Here is a 24133-nt window from a genome sequence, read left to right as displayed (position 1 = left end):
AATACTTCAGCAACTTCATACTGAGAGAAAATAACTGCTTGAGGCAAAACGCTTGTAAGTGCAACTACTATGTATTTTATTTTTCCTAAGTAGGGTATGATTTTTTTATTATCTTTCAATCTTAGACCCTACTGAAGCAGGTTTTGAAGCAGAAAATACATCTGTTGCTAGATAATCTGCTACCTTGTGTGACCATAAATCTGTGTGCCATCCCAAGCACTTGTTGCACATTCTGAAACTTGTTTTCAATTTGCAGCCTCCATTAAAATAAAAAAATAACACTCATAGTCACATTCTTTCTGGTTTTGAGATAGTGAACTATTTGTGACAAGCAGGAAATCTTAACATGTCTAAGAAATGAAATTGTCCCTACACCTCAAAAGGTAAGTGTGCCTGCCCCCACCCACAACTGAGTTTCATTTGGGGGAGTTACATAGCTTGCCTTTTGTTTAATTGTGTTATTTCCTCCTAGTAATGGAAATGAAATCACTCTTATTTCACAGCCGTGAAGTGTAAAGCCTGACAGGTGAATCTGGTAAGCAATTGTCATACTGGGCAGGCAGAAAACTGCCTCTCTCCAACACCTGTTATTCACAGAGGAGAAAAAAATGAGGAATTTAGTTAGAGTGTGTCTAGTTTAGTAGCAAATAAAGCAAGTGGAAATAAACTTCTGTAAGAAGGGTATAGTAGAAAGGACAGTAAAGGTGGTATATTAAAAAAACAAAGAACAGAGGTCCAACATTTGGAAGAGTTGATAGAAATGTTAAAAACATTGGAGAGAAATCTGTGAGTAGCATAGCTTAAGCTAGTAAGTGCCTTAGGAATTAAAAAGGGATCTAGTTGCCATATAGGTCTATCATCATAGAGGTGTGTTAGTATTTAATGGTCCAATAGTATTTGCTAAATGCTTGTGTTCTGTTCCAGCAACTCTGTTTTTTTCTTTTTCATATACAAGGATAGAGTGCTGTTTTCCTTATGTGTCAACTGAAAAGCAAGAAATACAGTTTTCAACAAATTCAGTGAGCAATTTTGTGACTGATCACCACCAGTAAACAGTTAGCCGAAGAGCTCAGTTGTGTGTTAAACTTGAAAGAGTTACTTGAGTGGGAAGGAGATTCAGGAAAGTGCTTATTTGGTGTGGTTACTTATAAAGGACAAACAGCAAAGTATGCATAAAAGATTCCAGGCATAAGTTGTAAAAGTAACAACAGAGATGTAATATGTATGGGGTTCAGAAAGCTTTGATGTGGAGAGGTAGCAGTACCAACTAAAGTTGAGGCAGAGAAGAACAAATAACCATGCATCTTTGATACTAAGGTGACTAACCTCTACAATGGATGCCCAAGGGAGAGTTGTCATTCAAATTGGTGGATGGATTTTTTTTTTTTTTTTTTTTTTTTAATTTAGGTAATACAGTCAGGCAGGTTTTTGTGCTTTAGCAATGATGCTTATCTTCAAACAAGGGAGGGCAGGCTGACTTAGAATTCATGGCAGAAGCAGCTCAGTTCCTCCAGTATGGAGGATTACTGTCTTCCTTCTTTTGTGCTGGCCTGGGACATGGTAACTTCTTAGCTCTCCTGTGGCAAAAAAAATGCATGTAGGCAAGGCAGAACAACATGTGGCTATATGCCGGAACAATATGGTGGCTACTGTATTTGTGTGAAAATAAATACAAGACTTGGCTTAATATCAACTCAGTAGACAGACCACCTGGTGAACTGGGGATCTAAAAGAATGAGTTTAAGTCTTCCTGAGAGACTCTCCTCTATTTGGCATTGTGTGATGTGTGTACATCTGTGAACGTAGTAATCTTTGAGGGTAAAGTGTGTGAAAGGACACTGTGTATTTTCTCACGTATTACACTTCGTTGAATCTGAACATTTCTCTGCCTGGCTTTGTAGCTGAAGAACATGGAACACTATTCAAAGAGCAACTGTATCACACTCCATTGCAGGAAGTTTGTAGAATTTAAAAGCTGGCATTGTAGTGTACTTGTCCTTTAAGAGATAATTATTTCATAATGACCAGCACTTTGCACTCCTTCTGTGCAATGGAGGCAGAACTGTGCCACAGTTCTGGATATTGAATGCAGAAGACACTGCAAGTTGCAAGATCGTTTCCACAGGATGTATCAGTTACCATGGAAAATAGCTTGGTTCTTCACAGGCAGAGCTGATCCAGTACAAAGGCATGTAACTGTGTGGCAGCAGGAATCAGGCAGGAAACTGTACAGAGTAGCACAGTTACTGACTTGGTTTACAAAGGTCTAGAAACAATGTCTGAGTGTGAATTCTGTGCTTGTATAAGATAAAATTCTTTGTTTCCATGGCATCCACCTCAGAGGTGTGTGGTACAGAGATCTGTCTGCTAGCTGAGCATGTGTGCTAAAGCTCTTTGCCTTGAAAGCTTTCCTTACATTATGTAAGAAACAAGTACTTTTTTGATACTGCAATAGGCTATGGAAATGCTGTTTGAACTTTGAAGGTCTTGTATAAAAGTGTTTCGGCTCCATGGAACATTATTAATATCTTTATATAATGAAAACCTTTTAGTAGGCTTTAGGAACGTGTTGTATGTGGAAGGTCTAAGTTTTATTTGTTCTTGCAAGTGAGAAGAAGTCAGGTGTATTTAACGGAATCTTATAGCTGATATTTCTGGTCTTATGGTATGGTACAAAGTACTTATTCCTTTTGGACTGAGAGGGTGAGGGATACAGGATATTAGGTATGAGGTTAAAAGTTATAGCCAAAAGCTCAGAAGGGATACATTTTTCTTTTTAAGAGTTCCCATGTTTGTCTTTCCTTGCATTGTCCAGCTGTAATCTGTTTGGTGGCATCTGTAATAATGGACACTTCAATCTTGGGAATGTGTCCCTGTCCTATTTCTGGACAATAAGAATTAGCATGATTGTTTTTCTGTCTCTTCAACATTTCTTCTGAACATCCTATGGCATAGAGGTGGCTGGTATGTGTTCTTGGAGGAGTGTTAGTCTGAGCTTGGTGCTTAAAATTTTGTTTCTCCATGTGTATTCAAAGCCACATTTAGAGTTAATCACCAAAACACATTTGGTAATGACTGAAATTGGCACTAGGGGCTTAGTTTTTACTGCAAGGACAGAATCAAAAAATTGCAGAATCGTTTAAGTTGGAAGGGACCTCTGGAGATTATTTTGTGCAGCTCCCCGCTGTTCAGGCAGGGCCACACAGATCCAGTTTGCCAGGACCATGTCCGGATAGCTATTGAATATCTGCAAGGGTGGAGACTCTCCGGGCAACCTGAGCTGTTGTTCAGTCACCCTCACAGTGGAAAAAGTGTTCCCTGATGTTCAGATGAAAGATCCTGTATTTCAGTCTGTGCCCATGGTCTCTTGTTCTGTCACTGTGTACCATTGAAAAAAACCTGGCTCTGTCTTTGCACCCTCCCTTCAGGTATTTACATACATTGATAAGATCCCCCTTGAACTTTCTCTTGTCTAGGCTGAACAGCCTCAGCTCACTCAGCCTTTCTTTATATGTGAGGTGCTCCATTCCCTTCATCATCTCTGTGTCCCTTTGCTGGACTCTTTCCTGTATGTCCATGTCTATTTTGTACTGGTGATCCCAGAACAGGACCCAGCACTCCTGGAGTGACCTCAACAGTGCTACAGAGAGGGGCAGGATCACCTCCCTAGACCTAGACCTGCTGCTGATGCTTTGTGTAATGCAGCCCAAGATGCCATTCACCTTCTTTGCAGCAAGGGCATGTTGCTGGCTCGCATTCAACTTGGTGTCTACCAGAACGCCCAGGTCCTTTTCTGCCAAGCTGCTTTCCAGCTGAGTGGCCCCTACCATGTGCTGGTGCATAGCGTTGCTCCTCCTCAGGTGCAGAACTTTGCACTTCTTGTCGAACTTCTCAAGGTTAATGTCAGCCTAGTTTTCCAGGCTATATAGGTCCCTCTGGATGGCAGTACAACTCACTAGTATCTCAGCTACTCCTCCCACCTTGGTGTTGTCTGCAAAATGGCTGATGGTATACTCTTCCCATACCCTCCAGATCATGAATGAAGATGTTAAACAGAGCTAGATCCAGTATTGATCCCTGTGGTACACTGCTAGTCACTAGCATCTAAGTAGACTTCGTGTCAATGACCTTGTTGTTCAGCCAGATTTCAATCTACCTCACTGCTTATCCAGCCTATAAATCAACAGTTTATACACAAGGATCTTGTGGGAGACAGTGTCAAAGACCTTGCTGAAGTCCAGGTAGACAGTAGTCACTGCTCTGCCCTCATCTGTCAGGCCAGTCATTTGGATTTCCTGACCATATTTTTCAGTTCTAGCTGAAAAACTAACAGAACAAATCATGGCTACGGTGGACTGGAAGTAGCTGGGATGTTTTCCATTGGAGGGATGGAAGGCCAAATTGCTTGTTAATATTTGGCTCTGAAAAATAGTTACAGTCTGTTTGGTCTGGATTAAAAAAACCCTGCAGAACTTCTTTATTCTTGTAGCTGAATTCCATACATTGATGTCAAACAGTAATGCTTGGATTCTTGTGTTGTCTCAATGTTGCATGGCAAAAATACTAGATATTGAATTATCAGTGGCTGTATTCCCAAAGGATTTCAAAGCATTTCACAGGCATTATGTGTGAGAGTGATAGTGAGCACTGGAGGACTTCAGCCATGTATGATTTGTAATGTGGTATTTCTTTATGACTGTGGACTAAAGGCTGCTGAAGGGTACTACAGGAGGGGTGTGGGTGAACAGACTACCCTCCTGGAAGTCAGATCTCTGCTCTTCTGAGATGTTTAAAGGTCTATTTTAATTTTGAAGGGTTTGAAAAACCATAAACCCCAAAATCTTTGAAGAAAAGTCACAACTGTCCCAAATGTAGTTTTGAAGATCAATATGTAAAATCTGAACAAGACACGAACAGCATACAGCTGTGGTACATATCCTGTTGGTGTTTTCTGTGTAGGGACCTTATAAAGATTTTAAATTATAGCTCAGTAAAGTGGGACTGTGAGGGAATCTCTCCAAGTGAAGTTTTAGGGTAGTCTCTCTTTAAAGAAAGTGCTGCTTTTCAAACGCAACATTTCTTCCTTGTTTTCAACCCATATTGTTCCAGCAAACAGATTTTTTTGCCTGTCTTAGAGTAGAATGTTTTCAGTTGGAAAGGATCTACAAAGATCAGCTAGTCCAACTGCCTGACCACTTCAGCTGACCAAAAGTTAAAGCATGGTATTAAGGGCATTGTCCAAATGCCTCTAAACATTGACAGGCATGGGGTATTGACCACCTCTCTATGAAGCCTGTTGCAGTGTTTGACCACCCTTTCGGTGAAAAAATGCTTCCCAGTGTCCAGTCTACACCTCCCCTGGTGCAGCTTTGAACCATTCCCATATGTTCTATCACTGGATACCAGGGAGAAGGTATTGGCACCTCCCTCTCCATTTCCACTCCTGAAGAAGCTGTAGAGAGCAATGAGGTTGCCTGTCAGCCTTCGTTTCTCCAAAGCCCTTAGCTGCTCCTCAGGGGACATGCTTCCCATCCCTTTTACCAGCTTTGTTGCCCTTCTCTGGATGTATTCGGGTACCTTAATATCCTTATTAAATTGTGGGGCCCAGAACTGCACACAGTACTCAAGGTGAGGCTGCACCAATGCTGAATACAGCAAGATAATAACTTCTTTTGACTGGCTGGTTATGCTGTGTTTAATGCACCCCAGGATGCGGTTTGCCCTCTGGCTGCCAGGGAAACTGCTGACTCGTATTGAACTGCTGCCAACCAGCACCCCCAAATCTCTTTTGCAGGGCTGCTTTCCAACCACTGCTTTCCAAATTTGTAATTGTGCTCAGGTGTTTGGACTTGTAAAATTTTGTGCTTCTTAGATTTCATGTCTTGTGGTAACTCTGCATGTGGTGGGTGTAGAAAGGAGTAAGAGAGTGGTTAATGTTAAACTGGGAAAATATTCTGCCAGTTAAAGGGAAAGCATTGGTCCAGCTTGCTGTGGCTTTTGTGATCTGTGACTAGTATCTCTCTCTCTCAAATCAGAGATACATTAATTTGCCTCCATGCTCAGTGCTTCTCTCTTGTCTCTGACACCCTGACATGTCCACATTAAAGAAATGAACTGGTTAGGCATAGTGATTGGCATGATTGCCCTGCCAGAGATCTGCAGGAGAAATTGAAGAATGAAAAAAGCCACTGCAGGCAGTTTAAAACCTGAAATTCATTTGAAAAGCTCTGCTGTGGCTGAGAGACATCTATCTCTGGTAAAGGCAGTGCAAAGTCACTGAGGTTGCAGCAGCAATGAAGAAGGTAAGCTGAATGATTTGGTAAATCTTGGGAGTGATTTTTCTACCGTGAGGATCAGACAAATGACTCATAGATAAGGACTGGAAGCTTCCAACCTAGCAGGAACTAAAAACTGCCAGGTCCTACAAGATTATAATAGAAGGATTGAGAGCTGCCTAGAATGTCTGTTGCATTCTGTTTTGGGAAGAATGAGTGTCCCTAGGGCTGCAGACAAATGTCTGCATTCTACGCTTGACCCCTTGCCCTGCACTGTTGTAATGAAGCTCACACAAGGAAAGCTCCAGTGAGGGACTCAGAGAGGTCTTTGGCAGCAGGGTGGAGCTCCCAGCTGATATATGTAACACTAGATTCTGAAAATCAATGGATGGTTGATTTGACTTGATTGTGGTGATATGTGTATTGAAATGGGTAACTTCTTTAGTCTGGGATCACTGAACTGCATAGGTGTTGCCGAGAAGTTTCCAGCTAGCTTTCAAGGACAATGGCAAGCATTGAAGGGAACATGGGTGCTGTTGGGTTGGGCTTGCTGTCACCATACCTTTGAGGTTGCTTGGTGATATATTTGTCTGTTTAATACTGAAGTTGTTTTAACTGCTGATCTGGCATGAGGGAAGAGGTGCTGAATTCTGGCATACAGGGAGGAGATGTCAAGTCCAGGGGGAATTTTGATTGAGAGTTCTGAGCTGTGATGTAGGGATCCTGGCTCATCAGGGAGTGAAATTTTTCTTAAGAGTTGTTTTTCTGTGGTCCAGTGTGGACTGAGTGCTGGGCTATAATGTCTGTCTGCTCCATGAAACAGATTTAAGTAAACCTGAACACCAGACTGGAAAGTGGGGAGTTCTGGGCTGAATAAGGCAACTCAGTGAGTCCTGAGCTGTGTGCTGAAACAAGTTAAAAATACAGAGTTTTCAGACACCATTGTCATATTAGGAAAATTGTTGGGAGGGCTGTGGTCAGTTAGTCTTTGGCACTAAGTCTAGAGAAGCCTCATGTTAATAGGCAGCTATTGCTGGCTTAGTATATCCATGTTATTGTACTGGTCTATACTATACTGCAATATAGTAGTGCAGTGTGGTTCTCCGGCAGCTGAAAAACTTGCACAGAAGGACTCCTGTGACTCAGAAATTAAAACTTAGTGTGCTGGAGGAGACAACATGCTCTTGTTGCTGAAGGTAAGGTGGGAGGGAGCACAAAGAGTTTGCAATGGCAACTGGAGGTGAGACTGAAACACCTTGACTTCAGAAGTGGCCAGCTGTGTGCAGACGTCTGGGCAGAACAGCTGGATGCTGGCTGTGTTTCTCTTTAGAGGATGGTAGGCTTTAGCTACACAGCTGGGCCTCTCTGAGCTGGCAGAAGGGTGCACCTTGTTCTTACTTCCCTCAGCTTTCTGGTACAGAAAGAGGATTGATCTAGCCTTACTGCTGCTCAGCAGGTTGGTGCCTTATCTTTGAGAGGTCAGTTAGGCTGCAGGGATGCCCATAGAAGGATATCAATCCATGCAGTAGCCTTCCAGGTCCTAGCATTGGCATGACCATTACAAGCTTGTCTTGTGTGGTTCGCGATTGGTTTATCTCTTACTGCTTTTGCATAAGTTCACCACTTAATATATCTGTTGATTGCTGTGGGGATCTATAATCAAAAAATCCAGCTGTGGGAGGAAGGAAAGTAATTCATTGCTTTCACATGTCTCTGCTGGTTCAGTGGTGATGACTTCAACCTATTTCAAGCAGCTGACAACTTTATGGAGACAGAAGAGAAAGCTGCATGCTACAGATGCAATTTGTGCTCTTGCAATATCTGTAGATTGCTCTCACATATGAAGACCCTGGAGCATTCCTTGTAAAAGCTGAATTTGCATCTATGAACAAGCAGTAGCTTACCAAAAGTATGAAAAGAACAAGTAATAGTGAGTTATGTCCCTATGATAACACTTTCTTTTGTCATGGTGTTCTTGTGTTCAGACAGCAATTCTAATTAGTCGTCAAACTGATAAAGCTAATAAATGTAGGAGACAAGGAGTTATACTGTTTCATCTCAAAAGGTAGTAAAAATCTGCATATGGCAAAATGTTGGATAAGGCTAAATTGGATAGTGAAAGAAAAAAAATATACCTAAAAATGAATGCAGTATTAGAGTTTGCATGGATGGCAAAAGAAGTCAGGTGGAAAGAGTCAAAATGCCAGCAGCATATTTATTGCCTTACAGGTTGTGTCTTGAAATACAATTGAAAACTACATAGTGCCTGTGAAAGGATTTTTCTAAGTTATTGAGCCGAGTCTAGAGCAGTCCCACCAGTGCAGCACTTGTGTGTCTTCCCTCTTCACGGGAACAATAATATCTGTGAATGTAATCCAAATGCCTATTTAATCACATCCTTTGGACCATGTCTTTTCTGTCTTTCTGGTCTTTGCATATTTTGTCTAATTTCAAACTGTTGCCTTAGTCTACCAGTTTATGTAAATAAATTCAGGTTTTCTTGTTACATATGTTGAAATGACTTTTTAAGTTCTGAAATCTACATTATATGTATGTACATACATATACAAAAATATTATAAATATGTAAAATATATAGTTACCATTATTACATGTTATTTTCTATATATACACACACATGTGTATTGCTGAGGAAGAGGTTGTGGACTTTCTGTCTTTGGATACTTGAAAAATTTCTCTAGGTGAGACCCTGAACAACCTTATCTAGCTTTCATATTAGCCGTGCTTTGAGCAGAAGAGTGGTTTAATTCTCTTCAAAGATCTCACAGAACCTCAGTTTTAATGTAAATCTGTTCAAAAACTGCCCTGGAGACAGAGTGTTGCCAACAGACTTATGTTAATATAGTGCAGGATCTAAGGTACAGCTCTGTAGAGCTACAGTGCTTGTCCCCATTCTGTAGATTAGTCTATGCAGTCAGTGAATGTGGAATCAGTCTGAGAATAGTTTCTAAAACATACAAGCATGAAAGAATGAATATGGCTGTGTTCAGATTGAGCACATGTATATACATTTGGGCATTGCTGGGTGAGTCAGTGAAAGAGAATGATGTTATGAGGACACTAAATACTGAAGGCTGAAATTACTGGTGCTAATCAGCAAGAAGGAATGAATTGTGCCTGCTTCTGCAGACTGTTCTCTGAATTTTCATGTGGGTGTGTGCAGGAGTTGGGTTAATTAAGTCTGGAAGTACTGAGACACTAAGCATAGCTAAACCAGCATTCATTACACAATTTTGTTTCAACAGTTGGGCCACATAAATCCAGCTTTCTTACTACTGTGTGATAGCACAGATATTATCTGCAGCCTTTCTTTCAAACTTTCTTTCAAAACTACTCAGATGAGGGAAGAGGTCTGTTTTACACTTTGGCACATCCAACTCAAGGGAAGCTTGAAAGCAAACCATTAGCATTACAACTGTTCTAATGTAAAGTATATGTGGAAGTAATGTGTGTGTAATGTGTGTATATGTGAAAGTGAAACCTTCTGTAGACAGAGTAAGGTTTGGTACTTTATTGTGATTTAAAAGGCATTTTAATTGTAAATGAGAAATTAGGCACAGTAAGAACATGTATTGGAACTTATGTAAATGACTTTTAGCCTGATTAATGAACTGAAAGAATGTAGAAAGGAAAAAGGTGAAATTCTGTTTCTAACCATCAAGTTCACTAGTAAACTTCTGGTTTGCAATCTGATCTTGTGTTGGCCAGTTTGCTATTGCATCTGCTTGGATCATTGCAGAAATGCTTATTCTATATTTTTTTATAAGCTTCTTTGCTCACTGATACTGTTTGGAATAAGAGAGATGTTTGTGACTCTAGACACCTTTAGAAACTGCAAAGAGCAATTAATCTTCCCTGAAAACTAAGCCTTGTATATGAAGGAATAGCTCTTGAAACCCTGTTATTAAATACTGGCTTTTCTTTTTTTCTTTCCCAACACCTGACCACCAGTCCACATCTGTCTTAGAAGTTTAGGAGCTACCTTTCTCAATTTGTGCTTCAGTTACAGTTTAGACGAGGAATGCGTCCCCCTCTGGAAATCAAAGCTATGAATGAGGCCTGTGATTTCTTCCAGGGAGAGAGCTGATGCAGGTCTTTCCAACACCCAAAGTTAGGAGTAGAAGGAAAGGCTCTATCCACAGCTCCATCTCTAGAGTAGCCTTCTAGAATCAGACCTAAATTTCTGACTCGATTAACAAGATATTAAAAATCCTTCTTTTATTCTTCCTGGTCCTGCTGATCTTTTGGGAATTCAATCATATATAGATCACTGTATTTTTAGTTTTTCCAAGGCTGTGAACTTTATTTTGAAAAAAGTGGTGCTGCGGGTATGGGGAGGATTACCTAAGAGGTTCTTGAATTTGTTGATTCATGGAAGAAAGTGTAAGTGCAAGTCTTTATTCATTTGGAAAACAAATTCAGAGCAAACATCATGGTTCTTCTGTATGGAGGCTGAGTTTTGTCCAGGCTTCATCATGAGAGACCTTTCTGATGTGTATTTATCTAAGTATTAAATGAAAATAGTATCTTTAAAGAAACATCTGTCTAGGACAGGTTTGGGATGTGAGACCTGAAGATTGCTTGGGGACAAGGAGAGAAATTTGTATTAGTCAATTTCACGTGGTTGTTATTTAAAAAAAAAAAAAAAAAAAGCCCCCCCCCCCCAAATAATCCCAGAACTAAGAGAAACACCATGCTTAATATAGAGTGACTTCTAGTGTAGCTAGTGACTGATCTTTTGTAACTATAAATTCTCAGAGAGCATAAGGAATTTTCATTACATTATATTAAATGTGTTAACTCTGGTGTTCTCTGACACAAATTCAGTTTGTAAGTGCTCTTGTATTCTGTATTCCTGCTGACAGTCACATGTTCTTGTCTTTAATATTGGTAGATTTAATTGCTGATCACAGAAGCCAAGAGAGGAGTATATGGTCTGCATTTTTTTTTAATTGAAGTGTATATTAATCCTCCCCTTCAAAAAGAGTCTCCCATAGTAAGTCTCCCAAAGGTATGACTGGCAGAAGGGGTGTTTTGGGCTTTTTGCTTCATGTTGATTCTTATAATTCCTCTTGGATTCTTCTAGAACAGTGTGTTCTTAATCACAATAGCCAATAAATCAATCAAATAATGAACAGTTACTTTTTCAAGGATAGATCTTTTGCATTTCCCTTCAGTTCAAAGAGAGGTTGTCTCTAAAGACTCAGTTTATTTCAGTGTGGTAAGCTTCTCATTGGTTTTTTCTTTGTTCCCTTTAAAATGTGGTTTTTAGTTAGAAATATCTGCAAAATTATGCATCTGGGTATGGTCTTATTTTTCTCCTGAGACTGCCTATGCAAATCATGCTTTTGCATATGCAAATACTATTTTAAACTTGTATTTAATAATGTATGTAGGTCTTAAATGATATTTTTTAAGACTGTAGAGAAAGAAGGACTGTGCATCAACAGTGAAGCTTGCATCTTAGTTAATATATATTAGAGGAGTAAACCAGAACCTGGGCTTCTTTTTAACTCTTCTTGGGGGGAGGGGTGTTGCTATTGTTTTTTGATCTTGTATCTGCTGACTGACTTTTTAGCTAGAGCTATGGTTTTGAGTTCGTCAGCTGGTCTGGTAACTGAGCCATGCTCTTTTGCCTTTGAGTTGTAACAGACAATGTGCTAGGGAGAACTCTTGTAAGTGTTCCCTAGATCCTTGTTGATCATCTCCGATTGTGTAAGCTCAAATACAAGTTTTGCTTATTTTTGATCAGCACACCTTTATTTATGTTTTGGAGTCTCTTTTGCTTGAAGTTCTCATGTCCCAAGTTACTATTACTAGATCCACGTGATAGAAAATGTCATACGTGTATGGGGTGACATGGGGTGGGCTTGTATAGAGCAGGAATCAGGAGCTGTAGGAGCTCACAGTCCTCTCTGATAATCTTGCACTCTGTTAAGAGATAAGCCAGAGGTCTTTAACAGTAGCCCTAACAAATACAGCCAATTGAGACATGATTTGGAATCTGAATTTGCCTGAGGCATTCTGAGGATTCCCTGGTGGTTGTGGTTTATTTTGACAGGTAGGACCCACATAAAAGTTGGCTGCATTTGTCAGAGAGGCAAGTTAACTGTGTCCCACTCCAAAGGTGTGTGAATGCCCTCTCTAGCCTGCAGTTACAAAAGCTCAGCATGTTGCTACTTCGATGGTTTCTAAGGCAGATACAGCAGGTACAGCATGAGAGCCTAGGTAGCCTGACTAGTTGAGACTTCTGGGAGGGATGCATTGGTATGTGATAGACTGCATCCATTCCCTTCTCTTTACTGTCGTGTTTTTCAGTTGCTAACATCAAAGATCAATTTGGCAGCCAGCTGAACAAGTGATTTCATGGTGCTTCTGACACTGTTTTTCATCTGAAGGGGAGGAGTTTATACCCACTATCCAGACTAGGGGAGGTTTTCATTCCAGGGATTACTATAGTGGATATATTTCCAGCCTCAGTCTGATCTGATACAGATTCACAGATAAAAAGATAAAGTAATAGTAATAAAACCAATACTTAAATGATGTGGGTTTGGACCTTCCTACTTTTTTTTTTTTTTTTTTTAATTTCCTTGTTGGAAAGCAACTTTTGCTTTGTCAGACCTTTCTGAATAACAAGTTTGTTTCTTTAGTCCTTCTGTTTGCTTTTGGTACAGTAAGCTCTTGAATAAGTTACCATTATGCTTAAAGCAAATCAGTCTTGACTTCTATCTCATGTGACAGCATTTTATACATATAATTTTCCTCCTAGTATATTTTTGGCGAATGGAGAAGATGAAATGTCAAATAACTGTGTTAGACTGCTTTCTCTTTCATGTTTTAGTATAGTTTTGCTAAGGATTGGCTAATATTACTTTGTAAGTTTTATATAGGAGAGCAGCAGAGCCTGTGCAGCTCTTTGACAGGATTGGATCAGAAGACCAAATGGATGGCATTTCAACTGCAGCACTTTTGGAGATAAACCTGTCCTTGTGACTAAGACAAATTAGTGCTGTGTGATACACATTGTTGTCTTTGTCTTAAGTGTGTTCAGCTGCTATCACTTGATTTGCTGCTTGGGCGTATGTTGCCAGACATGGGGGAAGGGACTTCTTTCATTTGGGTTAACTGTTTTTCATAATAATGAGGCAGTCGTTTCAGACACTAAGAGAGAGAATTATTTTTCCTCCCTCTATTATCTGTGTCAGTTCGGTGGTTTCTGGTCAAACATAAACTTCCAGGCACTTCAAACTTCGAGTGGAGGAAAACAATATTAATTTGTAAATGAAACATCAATCCCAAATACATTGGTGTCCCAGCTGTTAACATGTGACTCTAGGATATCTAAGTCATGCTCTGACACTCACATCTGTGTGCTTAGTGATAACAAATACGTCTTCTAAAATGTCCCTTCTTTGGGATGTGCTTGTGAGTGATCTGTAGTCCCACCGTTCGGAGCTTATGCAGAGGCATGTGATGGAGTTTTTTTTATTGACTGGTTTCAGTGGGTTTTTGGTTGGTTGTGTTTGGGATTTTTGGGTGTTTGGTGGGTTTTTTGGTGTGTGTGTGGTTTTTTTAAAAAAAATATTTACTATGTTTGTTTGGGAAGCAAAATAAGCAATATAAAATTGCAGCGTGGCAGTGTTGCAGAGCCTGAGCAGTGACTCTAACGTGTTTGATGTTTCGTTCCCTAATCTTAAGAGATCTCTGCCTTTCCTAATACAGTGTTTGTTTACTTCATGGCATTTGTGTAGGTGTTTGTTCTGGGAATGGTTGTGTGTCATGGTTCTTGCTCTGTTTGATGGGGTATGGTGGTAGCAGGAGGCAGAAGCAGATGCAGCTTCAGTCTCATAGGTGGCACTGTATTCCTGGTTGTTTATTTAAAAGACTGAAGCTGTTGGAATTGCAATCTGCTGTCAGTCTTGCTGGTGCTGGTAAATGATGGGACAGAAAGAGTCCTGGTTGAAAAATCCATCTTGGAGACTAGGCTTTCAGGGCAGGACCCTTTAGGCTAACCCTGCTTTGAGTGAGGGGTCGGGTAGGGTAATCTCCTGATGTCCTTTCCCACCTGAATTATTTTATTATTCTGTGGAGATTCTGATGCTGAGGCCTGCTGCTGCCTTCTCTGCTTCAGATGCTTTTGCCTGTCTTACACTGCATCTCTGCTCTGCAGTAATTCTTATATGGAGATTTTTTTCTTTGCCACAGTCCTCTTTTCATTTTCTAGAAACCAAGATTAACTCTATCCCTTCAGTAACAGGAGGAGTGATTCCTGGTACTTCAATCAGCTGATTAAAAAGCCTGTATAACCAATGGGACTTGCACAGTATGCAATGATTTTGCAGGAGTCAGGGGAGTGTGGTAATGTAGTGTAAGGAGTGAGATTTTTCTAACCTTCAGTTTTTTCTAGTCTCCTAATGGAGGAAAGAAGCTTGTTCTTCTGACAGATAATTATATTTTGCTGGTAAATATAATGTTCCTTTGAGAGAAAGATTGGCACAGGTGGGTTCAAGAACTAAGTTAAAGCAAGAAACTTGTTTTGTGTTTTGTTCCTTTTCAACTGAGAACTAATTTAGGAAGCTTCTTATTAATGCAGTGAAAAGAGTAGCCTTTGAGTATTTATTTTAAAAATTCTTGGCAATATTTTTGGTTTTAGCTGATAAACTTAAAAAGCAGAGGGAGTGAGGTAGGTTAAAGTGTGCGCTTTTGCTGAATATTGTCAAAAATCTCTGATAAGAATTGCACTGGATTGAATGTGCTGACAGATTGGATCTTTCTAATTTGTCCATCCCAATTATTCCATATTTTATGCTACCCAGAAATCTTTTGACATAGAGCCTACCTTTGTAAGGTTTCTAGTATGAACAGGAGCACGCTTCTGTTTCAGCACTGTTTAATAACTGATTTGTGGTAATTGTGTATTAGTTTTCTGAACTCAGACTGTACTTCGAAGATATCATAGGATACAGCTGTGTGAAGCTGTGGTTTGTGGTTTTTTTGCTTGTTTTGTTTTCTTTTGTGTGGGGTTTTTTTGTTGTTGTTTGTTTGTTTCGGTTTTGGTTTGGTGTGTTTTTTTCTGGTATGTTACTGCCTTCTGGTGCACACACCTGACTGGAGATTCTAGTAACAGTTACATTCCTGTCTTTCAGGTGTTGATAGCTGATGACTACTCAGATCCATTTGATGCCAAAAGTGAGTTGAACAAAATGGGGAAAGGGGAAAACACTGGCTATATGGAACCATATGAAGCGCAGAGAATAATGACTGGTAAGAAAAGGCAATTGCTCATGTGAGTTTTAATAGCATGACAGTTGACATGGGTATTATAGCTGCTATGGAATGGAAATGTCCTTTGGTCTGCAAAACCATTTTCTGAAGGCGCTTAGATGGTGAACATTAAGGACGATTTTCATGTGCCTGCATGTGCCTTGATAACACTGCTCTAGAACTCACTATTGAATATAGAGGATTTGTACTGTTATGTGGGGAGACGAAAATGTGATAAGTGGGAGTAGGAGTGTGTATTACTCAGCTTGGCCATGTCAGTGCTGCATCTGTGTTCATAGTAGGGATGGCCCAAGGATAACATTGTGTTAGTTCACTTAAAAAAAGTTGATCAACTCTTTTTATGGCCTTTTTTTCCTCGATCAGATTCAGACTTCTTGGTCTTCCCTCTGGAGGAGGGCTGCTGTATCTTTGTGTGGTTTCATTCCTTCCTGCTTTCCTTGGTTCTCTGAGTTTTTTGTACCAGCTGTCAAAATGAGACACTTCAGGATGTCTGTGAGCCTTTAACTGCTATTTTGGTAGTATCTGTCCTTTTCTGTCATGTAGTTGATTTAATGAGGTGGTTAATGGGGGTATTGTAGGAGTTTGGACTGTTTGAACTCCTTGTCCTGGTGTTATCTGACTGTATTGTCCCTGTATTTTCCTCATATTATCTACATTCGTTTCCTACTTCCTGACTGTGCAGTCTGTAAACTTTTCTGGGGTATGGGACCATGTGTTTTTACTTTATGATGATTTGACTCAGTCAACATGTCTTTGTGCAGATCAGTTGTGCATTTCTTGGATTTGTACAGTACATCCTCTTTTTCTCATTGTAAAGTAGAAATCACTCTTGTGCCCAGTTAAGTTGATTGTATGCTTTCCTTTTCTATTGGCATCTCCTGTTTTGGGCCCTCAGGAAAGATTAATCAGTGGGAGAAGATGAGGCTGTTGGATGCAAAGATCCTTTTTTCATGCAAGTGTTCCTGTTCATCTCAAATAGCATTTCTGAAGAGAGACACAGGAAATGGCATCTAGACTATGTTATTTGGAATTTTTCAGTATGATACAGAGGGGCTGGGAGCTTTTATTTCTCACTGATGTAAATCTATTCATTCTAGTCAAGTAATTTCTCAGAAACAACAGATTAGTCCCAATAGGTTCTTGCTCTTACAGCAGTGATAAGCATTTGTGATTTTAACTGTTTAGTCTGTTTAACTGTGAAGTTGTGTTTAGGACATGAACATATTTTATCTCATTTTTCAGATAAGCCATAGAGCATGGTGTGGTTTAGTGCACAATGATGGGTGGCTTAGCTAAAGTAAGGGCCAGTAAATTTCTGTACCCTTGCAATTGCAAGACACCTTTTTGCCAAACTGGTGTTTGATGCAGCAGATTAGTTGTTCTGTCTGCTCCATATATTGTTATAAAGGAAATATAAGGAGCTCTCAAAGATGTTAAAGGCACTTCCAAAGCTAGGTTTGAATTGTGGATAATGGTATAGCCAGTGTTATGAATATGTATTTGATTGAGCTAGTATAAGGTGCTTGATATCTCTGTGAAAACCTTTAGTCTTTTGAGATCTGGGTATTTGGTTTCCAGTCATCTTGTCCTAATGCTGGTAAAAATAGAAAAAGTCTTCCCCTCAGTGAGGTCAGGTTATGTTCCACTTTTTTTTGTTTGTTTGTTTTGGTTTTGGTTTTGCACGGAAGTCTTTGAATTGTATTTGCAAATGAAAATCCAAAGGCAACTTTTTGGCAAGTTTTTAAAGATTCAGTTTATATTTCCCAGCTGAGTTCTGTTATGTATCTAGTACTTCTAAAGAAGACCTTTGGAGTGCAGTTTGGTTGGCCTCAAAATGTTTACTGCTTTGTTTGTTGCGTTTGTTAGCTGTGCTGTCTGATGATCAAAAGAGCAGTCTATGGCTATCCATATATGGTGAAATCCTTCTGACTATATTGAATGTGGGTTAATCCCAGAGAAGGGGAATCTACAAACCCTGGAAGAATACGCTTAAGGAGACACAGAAAACAAAATAGCTTTTTGTTAGTTATTGCATGTTTACTGATGTACTCTAACTCTTGAACAAATCTGGAAACCAGGTGTAAAGGCTAGTTTGAAATAGGAACCTAAAGTTTGTGTGTGCTGCATGCTCCTTGAGTTAGTAGAGGATTATGCAAAAGGAAATGTCCATATGAAATAAGACCCTGTTATTTCAATTTGAGAAGCTAAGCTTACACCTGAGTAGAAATGTATGTTGTTAGAAATACTGAATATGTTGATTCAAAACATTCTTCCTTCATGAAGTTCTGTGAACGTGCAGTTGTTTCAATAAACTATTTGTCTGATTCCGTGTTGTTTGTGGTTAGAATTGGGTTTAATCAGGCTTGAAGTTTCTTCTGCTGATAGTGTCCCCCCGCCAAATACTGTCTTCCTAGACTTGTGGTTATGTTGATTGAAAGTAATCAACACTTACGCCAGGGTTTGGAAAGGCTTTCAAGTAAAGGCTTGACCAGAGGCAAAGGTAGAGCATGTTGAGAATGAATGTGTGTTTATAAGAAGCTGTCATATTCTGGCAGCCAAACACATCTGTTGGCCTGTGCTGATACTCGTGTTTATCCTATCTTCAGGAAGTGCATGCCAGAGGCTCAGAGAAAATTCCTAGAAATCCACTTCCTGGTGTGCTGTGCAATGTGAGTCTCAGCTTGGGTGGGTGGGTGTACACTCAAAGCCACAGGAACAGTGTTCTATCTTTGCTTTATCCCCAACCTGTTTGGGGATTGGTTGTCCCAGTGTAAGTACAGGTATATGAAGGAAGTTCTTTTTGATCTTAATATCTGACATACTGCATCCTGGACTATGGAGTGAGATCCTGGCCTGCCTGCTAGCATGTGTGAAAACAAGTAGAGATAAGCGATAAGATGCTGAATTTGAAGGATGCTGAGAAGCAGGTGGACAAGAGAGAAAAACGTAACCTGCAAAGAGGATACCAACATTGCTGATACTTCCTGAGTAACCGTAATCCCAGCATGAAATAGACGAAGATGGATTGGAGGCAAAGAGAAGATGAAAGAAGAAGCAATGCAAGATAACATTACTATCACTGAGTTTCATCAGGGTCTGTTTGTTTTCTGTGGTGATCTCTTACTTGAGAGGATGCCCTCAGTTCATAGATACTGCTATGCTGGGGAAAAATGTGCGCTTTTTTCCCCTTTAAAGTCCCATTAAAGTCATAAGGCCCTATCCCAGCCATACCCTGTGAGCTTGGAGGGATAGTGCCTTTCTGCTTCCTCCTGACCACTGCACATGTTGACACAGCTTTTCCAGGTGTCTCTTAGAAGGGATTAATCAAATCCTCAGACTGCATGAAACATTTGTAATCAAATGCCAAAACAAGGCAGCAGTCTGCCTGTTGGACTATAGCTGGTCCAGATGTTGGACCTGCCTCTAAAACTCACGTTTGCAGGAGCATCCAATTTTGGATCATTACTCAGATGGAGATACACTGTCAACCAAGTTATTACACAAAGAACTGTATCTTTTTAAGGTATGACAAAGAGTACTGGCTACAAGAAGGAGATAATAGACTGCATCTGTTACCCTTCTTAAATTGCTACTTGACTTTGAAGGGAGCTCCTTACCTCAAGCTCACAATTTTTTTGAGTACAAGGTGCATAGTATGATACATGCTATAACAGAAAAATCAGTTTACTTGAATAATAGTAAAATTAAGGTCACTAAGTCTCAAACTAATTTGGTACTATGTTATCAAAAATGGGGGAGGGGGATATGTGAGAGAGGAGGTAAAAATCATTATCTAAGGGGCATGTCTACCTAGTGGAATGTGTGTCAGCAAAAACGATTCTGTCCATTCCAGATCATGAGCTGTGTTTTTGTGTTCTAGAATAGCTAGTGAAGGAGAGTTGGGGCAGGCTGGGCCCTTGAGTTAGGACGATGATTTGAGAGTTGAGGTAAGCATATGGTACATCAGTACCTTGATTTCTTAGAGGCCTAGAAGTGCCTCGAGTTTGTGCCCTGCCTGGAAGTTTGAATGCAAACCATGTTTTTCCTTTGCTTTTTCAGTCATCACTTAGCATTGTGCCAGGGACACTGGTCATTCTGGCCTTGGTATCATGCATCTGCTTCATTTATACGGTAGACAGGGAGAAACCCCTCTTCTTGTATTTCAGAATTCTGTAGACTTCAATGGGTAGCATTTCTGAAAATAGTTGCTTTCCCTGAGATGTTACTTTGTGATTGATGCATTTGTCACAAGAGGCTAGTCACACAGCTGTCCTGGGAACTAAACGTGTTAGATCAGTCCCTAATCAACCTAGCAGCGTGCTTCCAGTACCCCTTGAAGACTGGAAGTTGCAAAAGGGCTTCTGGCCATAAATGAAAAGCTAAATTCAAGTCTCCCAAATGTAGTGAATTCTGAAAAGAACATGTCCTTCCCCATACAAGCCTGGTCTGTGTGGTGCAGACTGAACAGATAATCTTGCATACATGCTTCAGGGGTGGGTAACTGGTACAGAACAGGGGACTGTGTGTTGCATCTGAAGAGCTGGAATTTATTTCTAGGGATGCTCTAGAGCATTTGGATCATGGCACAGAGATACAAGTTTTGTTGGCTGTGTTGTTCAATGCATTCATCAGCCTGGGTGATGACACATGCATTATCAGCAAAGGTGAACATAAACTAAGGGAAGTGCTTGATGAGGAAGGGCAGAGCATTGATAAATGTGAGGGTTCTGTCAACTGTGGGAGATTTGACTGATTTTCTTGAGGTTGTTGTGTGGATGGGTTTCTATTAGATGGAGATTTATTATTGAACTAGCCAGGCCCAAAGGAATTTCAAGGCCACTTCAAAAAGCTGAAAACAGGACCTGCTGTGGGAGTGAGGCAGTTCTGCAATAACATGGCCTCAACAAGACGTAAATCAACAGACCTATTAGCAGTGAGACTTGGGCGTGTGGACAGCTCGTGAACATGGACAATATCCAATCAGCTAAAGCATGCTTGGAGCGTGGATGCGTGATCAGGAAAAGAACTGCATATATAAGGAGGCTTGTTTCTATAATGGCTTCGCTTGAATTCACATTGGATTGTGTGGAGTCCATGAGTTTTCGTCCTCGCAGTCAACAGGAATTTTTTGAGGTTAATCAAGGAGAATATTAGAGAGAATTCCAAAGGAAAATTCACGGCTTTGTTCACAGGCTTGCAATATTAGCATCTGCCTTCCTTTCTTTTTCTGTGTGTTTATTGTGCTGTCTATATATATACATTATTCTGGCATTACAGTAGAACAGCAGTAAGCAAGTTTAACTAGCTCACACCTATGGATGCAGAAAGCTGAACCTCCTCTCTAGGTACAGGTGATGTTAGCAGAGCAAATGCCTTTCTGCACTTCACTGCTTTTTTCTAGTATCTGAATCACAATGGAATCTCCAATGCATGACAGGCAGCCTAGCAAAAGCAGTGCACCTACCTCAACTGGGAGCCATCTGTGGACATGCTGAGAGACATAGTTCTTTCTTGATGCAAGCTATCATAGAAATACTGGGACTGGTGATAAAAACAAGCATTCCCATGAATGCGCACCTACTTCAAAAAGTCTTGGGTGTCAGTTTCCATTGTAGTTGGAGAGAGGCCTCTTTTTTGTTTTGTTTGGGCGTGGTTGTTTTCGTTGTTTTTTTTTGTTTTGTTTGTTTGTTTGGTTTTCTTTGTTTGGTTTTGTTCGGTTTTGTTCAGACATGTAACTTCATTTGAATAGTCTTAAAACTTCACTTGAATAGTCACTATAACACATCGAAGGTGAGTCAGTTCTTGCAGATTCCCTTACTAGTGGCCTGTGGCAAGTCGCTTGTTGGCACTGTGTTTACTACTGTAAATAATGTAAAAAGAGCAATGGTAATTACTTTGATAAATATTAGGCCACACAGATTAGCACATACAGCATGGGATGTTTAGAAAGAACATTTCTGGCCTATTGAAAGTCACTGAGTCTAGCAAATGAACATGTGATCTTTAACCGCTGTTGTGGCTTAGTTTAAAATTTGCAATCTGTTTGCATTTGAACATGGCAAACAGCTGCAGTCAACACAGGTCAGGCAGTGTCTTCGGCCACTAAGCTCAACAGCTGGCATAGTTTTCAACAGACTTTAAGTTTCTTCTTTTATTCCTATATTGTATGTATTCCAATTCTAGATTCTATTTGAGGATCTAACACTAGGCTGGCCATGACTAGAAAACAACTCAAAGTTATAATTCATCCATCATCATTCAATCTCACATGGTACTGTGGATTCCTCACTAGAATTCTTATGTTAATTGTTTTGTTGCCAGATGGTGTGAATAGGACTACATGTTGGTTGTTCTAGTGGATGAAGTTTTAATTTTTTTTTTTTAACGTAATAAGTGGAGAAAAGTGCAAAATAACTCTTCACTCTTGAAATGTGATGTGTATGTGCCTTCAGCTCATCCTTTGCAGTGTGAGGAGCCACTGAGGGAGATTTGAAGACGTTCAGTAGCACACAGAAGTAGGCTTCTGACTGGTAACACAGTGACTTTATTTAGATGTTGAGATTTTTCTAGAGGACTGAACTGGAATTCTTGGAGAGCTTTTCTAGAACTGACAAGGAAGAGGATGTCTGATGTGTCCTGAGCATAGTGCTACTATTACTGTGTGTGTTTATAGAGCTTTGCTTGCACTTGCTGCTAGCCTGATTGTAGTGCAGAATTCCCTGCGGCCTGGTAGAAGCCATGGCCTATGTTCTGAACAACTGTGCTACTACTTTAAAATATGTTAGAAGTAATGCTAGTTAGAAACCTCCAGGGCTTTGGCATCTGTTTCAAGTTGTTTCTTACTTCATTAGAAATTTGTACAGATATTTAATTCAGCAAGGTTTTAAAGGAAATAAGTTGTCTAGGAACAATTACAGAAGAAGACTTCTTCCTTTGCATTAGGTCTCATGCATCAATTGAGGCATGTTTGCAATAATCTCACATGTTCTGTGAAACTCTGTCACTTTAGATGCCATGATGATTGGTACTTCTCTTCCTGTCTTCGTGGAGCACTTCACATGCTATCAGTAATTGTAAGGAAATAAGGCCAGGATGCATAGAGTCTTATTTTTCATGTTGGGAGAGACTGTGGTGTGTTGTGGTTGCTATAACTAGGTGCATAAGTGGAGGTGAAAACCAGCTGTGCATAAAATGAATAGCATTCCTCTATGTTGAAATCTGTCTTCTCCCTGAAAATAATATAAGGCATTCTCTCTAATGGTAAATATTATAGCAGTGCTTGTTGCTCTGGATACTGCATACCAGCTTACAGATATGTGAAAATAAAAAACTAACTCCTCTATTCTGTACAGGTGGGTAATTGCAAAAATAGTGTTCTCCTGAAAGAGTAACCATCCCCCCACGTTGGTCTGGAATAGGGGTTAGAAAGAGAGACCAAGAGAGACCCTATGTCTTTCCACTCAATGCACCAGTTGCATGCACAGTATTTTGTTTCTTGGTTTCAATGTACAAACATATTGTCCTGGATGAGTTTAAGACAAGATTATTTAAATGCCCTCTTCCCTGCTCTTCCCCCCCTTTTTTTTCCCTCTCCTGCTTCAACACCCTCATCTTGCTCTTATGACTTGATGTGGTCTTGAAGTGGACTAAATGCTGACACTTGAACCACAAGCCTGAATATAATTTGAGGGTTTTTTCAGTTTCTTGCCACTGCTTCTCGTTAAGACACAACTTGCTCCCAAAATAATGGGAAGATGGTGTCCAGAACTTTGGCAAAGTAGGTCGACATCATAACAGGCTAGATGAGAGTGCATGTAGGAGGAACTTATCTTCATTCATGCAATTTAGTTGCTTGGTGTCTCATGAGTCTGGCCTATGTTCCTCCACAAAAAGTGAAGAGAAGGACTGGGTGCTTGGATGGTTGGGGAAGAGAAACCATTGAGCTCAAAATGCTATAAAACCCTTGCCTATAGTTTGAAGAGTCCCTGCGTCATGCTATGAATAATTCTGCTTGAAAGTGCTCTTTTGGAGGAGCCCAAATACCTGTACAAACTCAGCTGTTCATCACCATTCTAATTGCTACAATTATCAAAGGCTATTCTCTGCAGGAGAAGCCTGCCCTTTCTGGTTGCGGTCAGGTAAGCCTCATCTGGTTTGGTGTGTGTTGCTGTGCTGATATGTGCATTTCTTTTTGTCATCCCTACTCAGGCAAAGATCTAGGAAACCTGCAGTGTGTTTCTGCATGCTCCTCTGCTATGCTCTGCTATTGTGACTGAATTTCTTGAGCAATATCAATGTGCGCAAAAAGAAGATAGAAATATTCAGTCGTCATCTGACCTTGCTCTTGATTCTGCCTTGTTCAGGTGTTGGAGGCTTGGAGTGCGAGACTTTGCATACAGTTTGGATTTATGAAGCAGAATGTAGGCCTGCAAAACTAATGCTGTTGTAGGTCAGACTAGCAATTAAGAACAAACCAGGCAAACTGCGGGGAAATTAGGCTTGCCTGGAGGAACCCTCTGCTTTGAGTTCTGCATTAATTTTCTGTGGAGT

The 24133-nt window shown here is 40.2% G+C and overlaps 1 protein-coding gene across 2 annotated transcripts in view; it reads left to right on the top strand.

Annotated features, from left to right (window-relative positions):
• The window catches only part of SHB (SH2 domain containing adaptor protein B), a 61336-nt gene that overhangs the window by 2209 nt on the left and 34994 nt on the right, over nt 1-24133 (top strand). For both annotated transcript variants that reach the window (XM_065045586.1, XM_005504603.3), the window contains exon 2: nt 15445-15562. In XM_065045586.1, coding sequence (XP_064901658.1) covers nt 15445-15562 — 118 coding nt within the window. The remainder of the gene's footprint in view (nt 1-15444; nt 15563-24133) is intronic.

This window comes from Columba livia, chromosome Z (assembly GCF_036013475.1).
Source record: "Columba livia isolate bColLiv1 breed racing homer chromosome Z, bColLiv1.pat.W.v2, whole genome shotgun sequence".
In the NCBI taxonomy this organism is placed as follows: Eukaryota; Metazoa; Chordata; class Aves; order Columbiformes; family Columbidae; genus Columba; species Columba livia.
The sequence above is the reverse complement of the archived record's forward strand: the minus strand, read 5'-3'. Positions and strand labels throughout refer to the sequence as shown.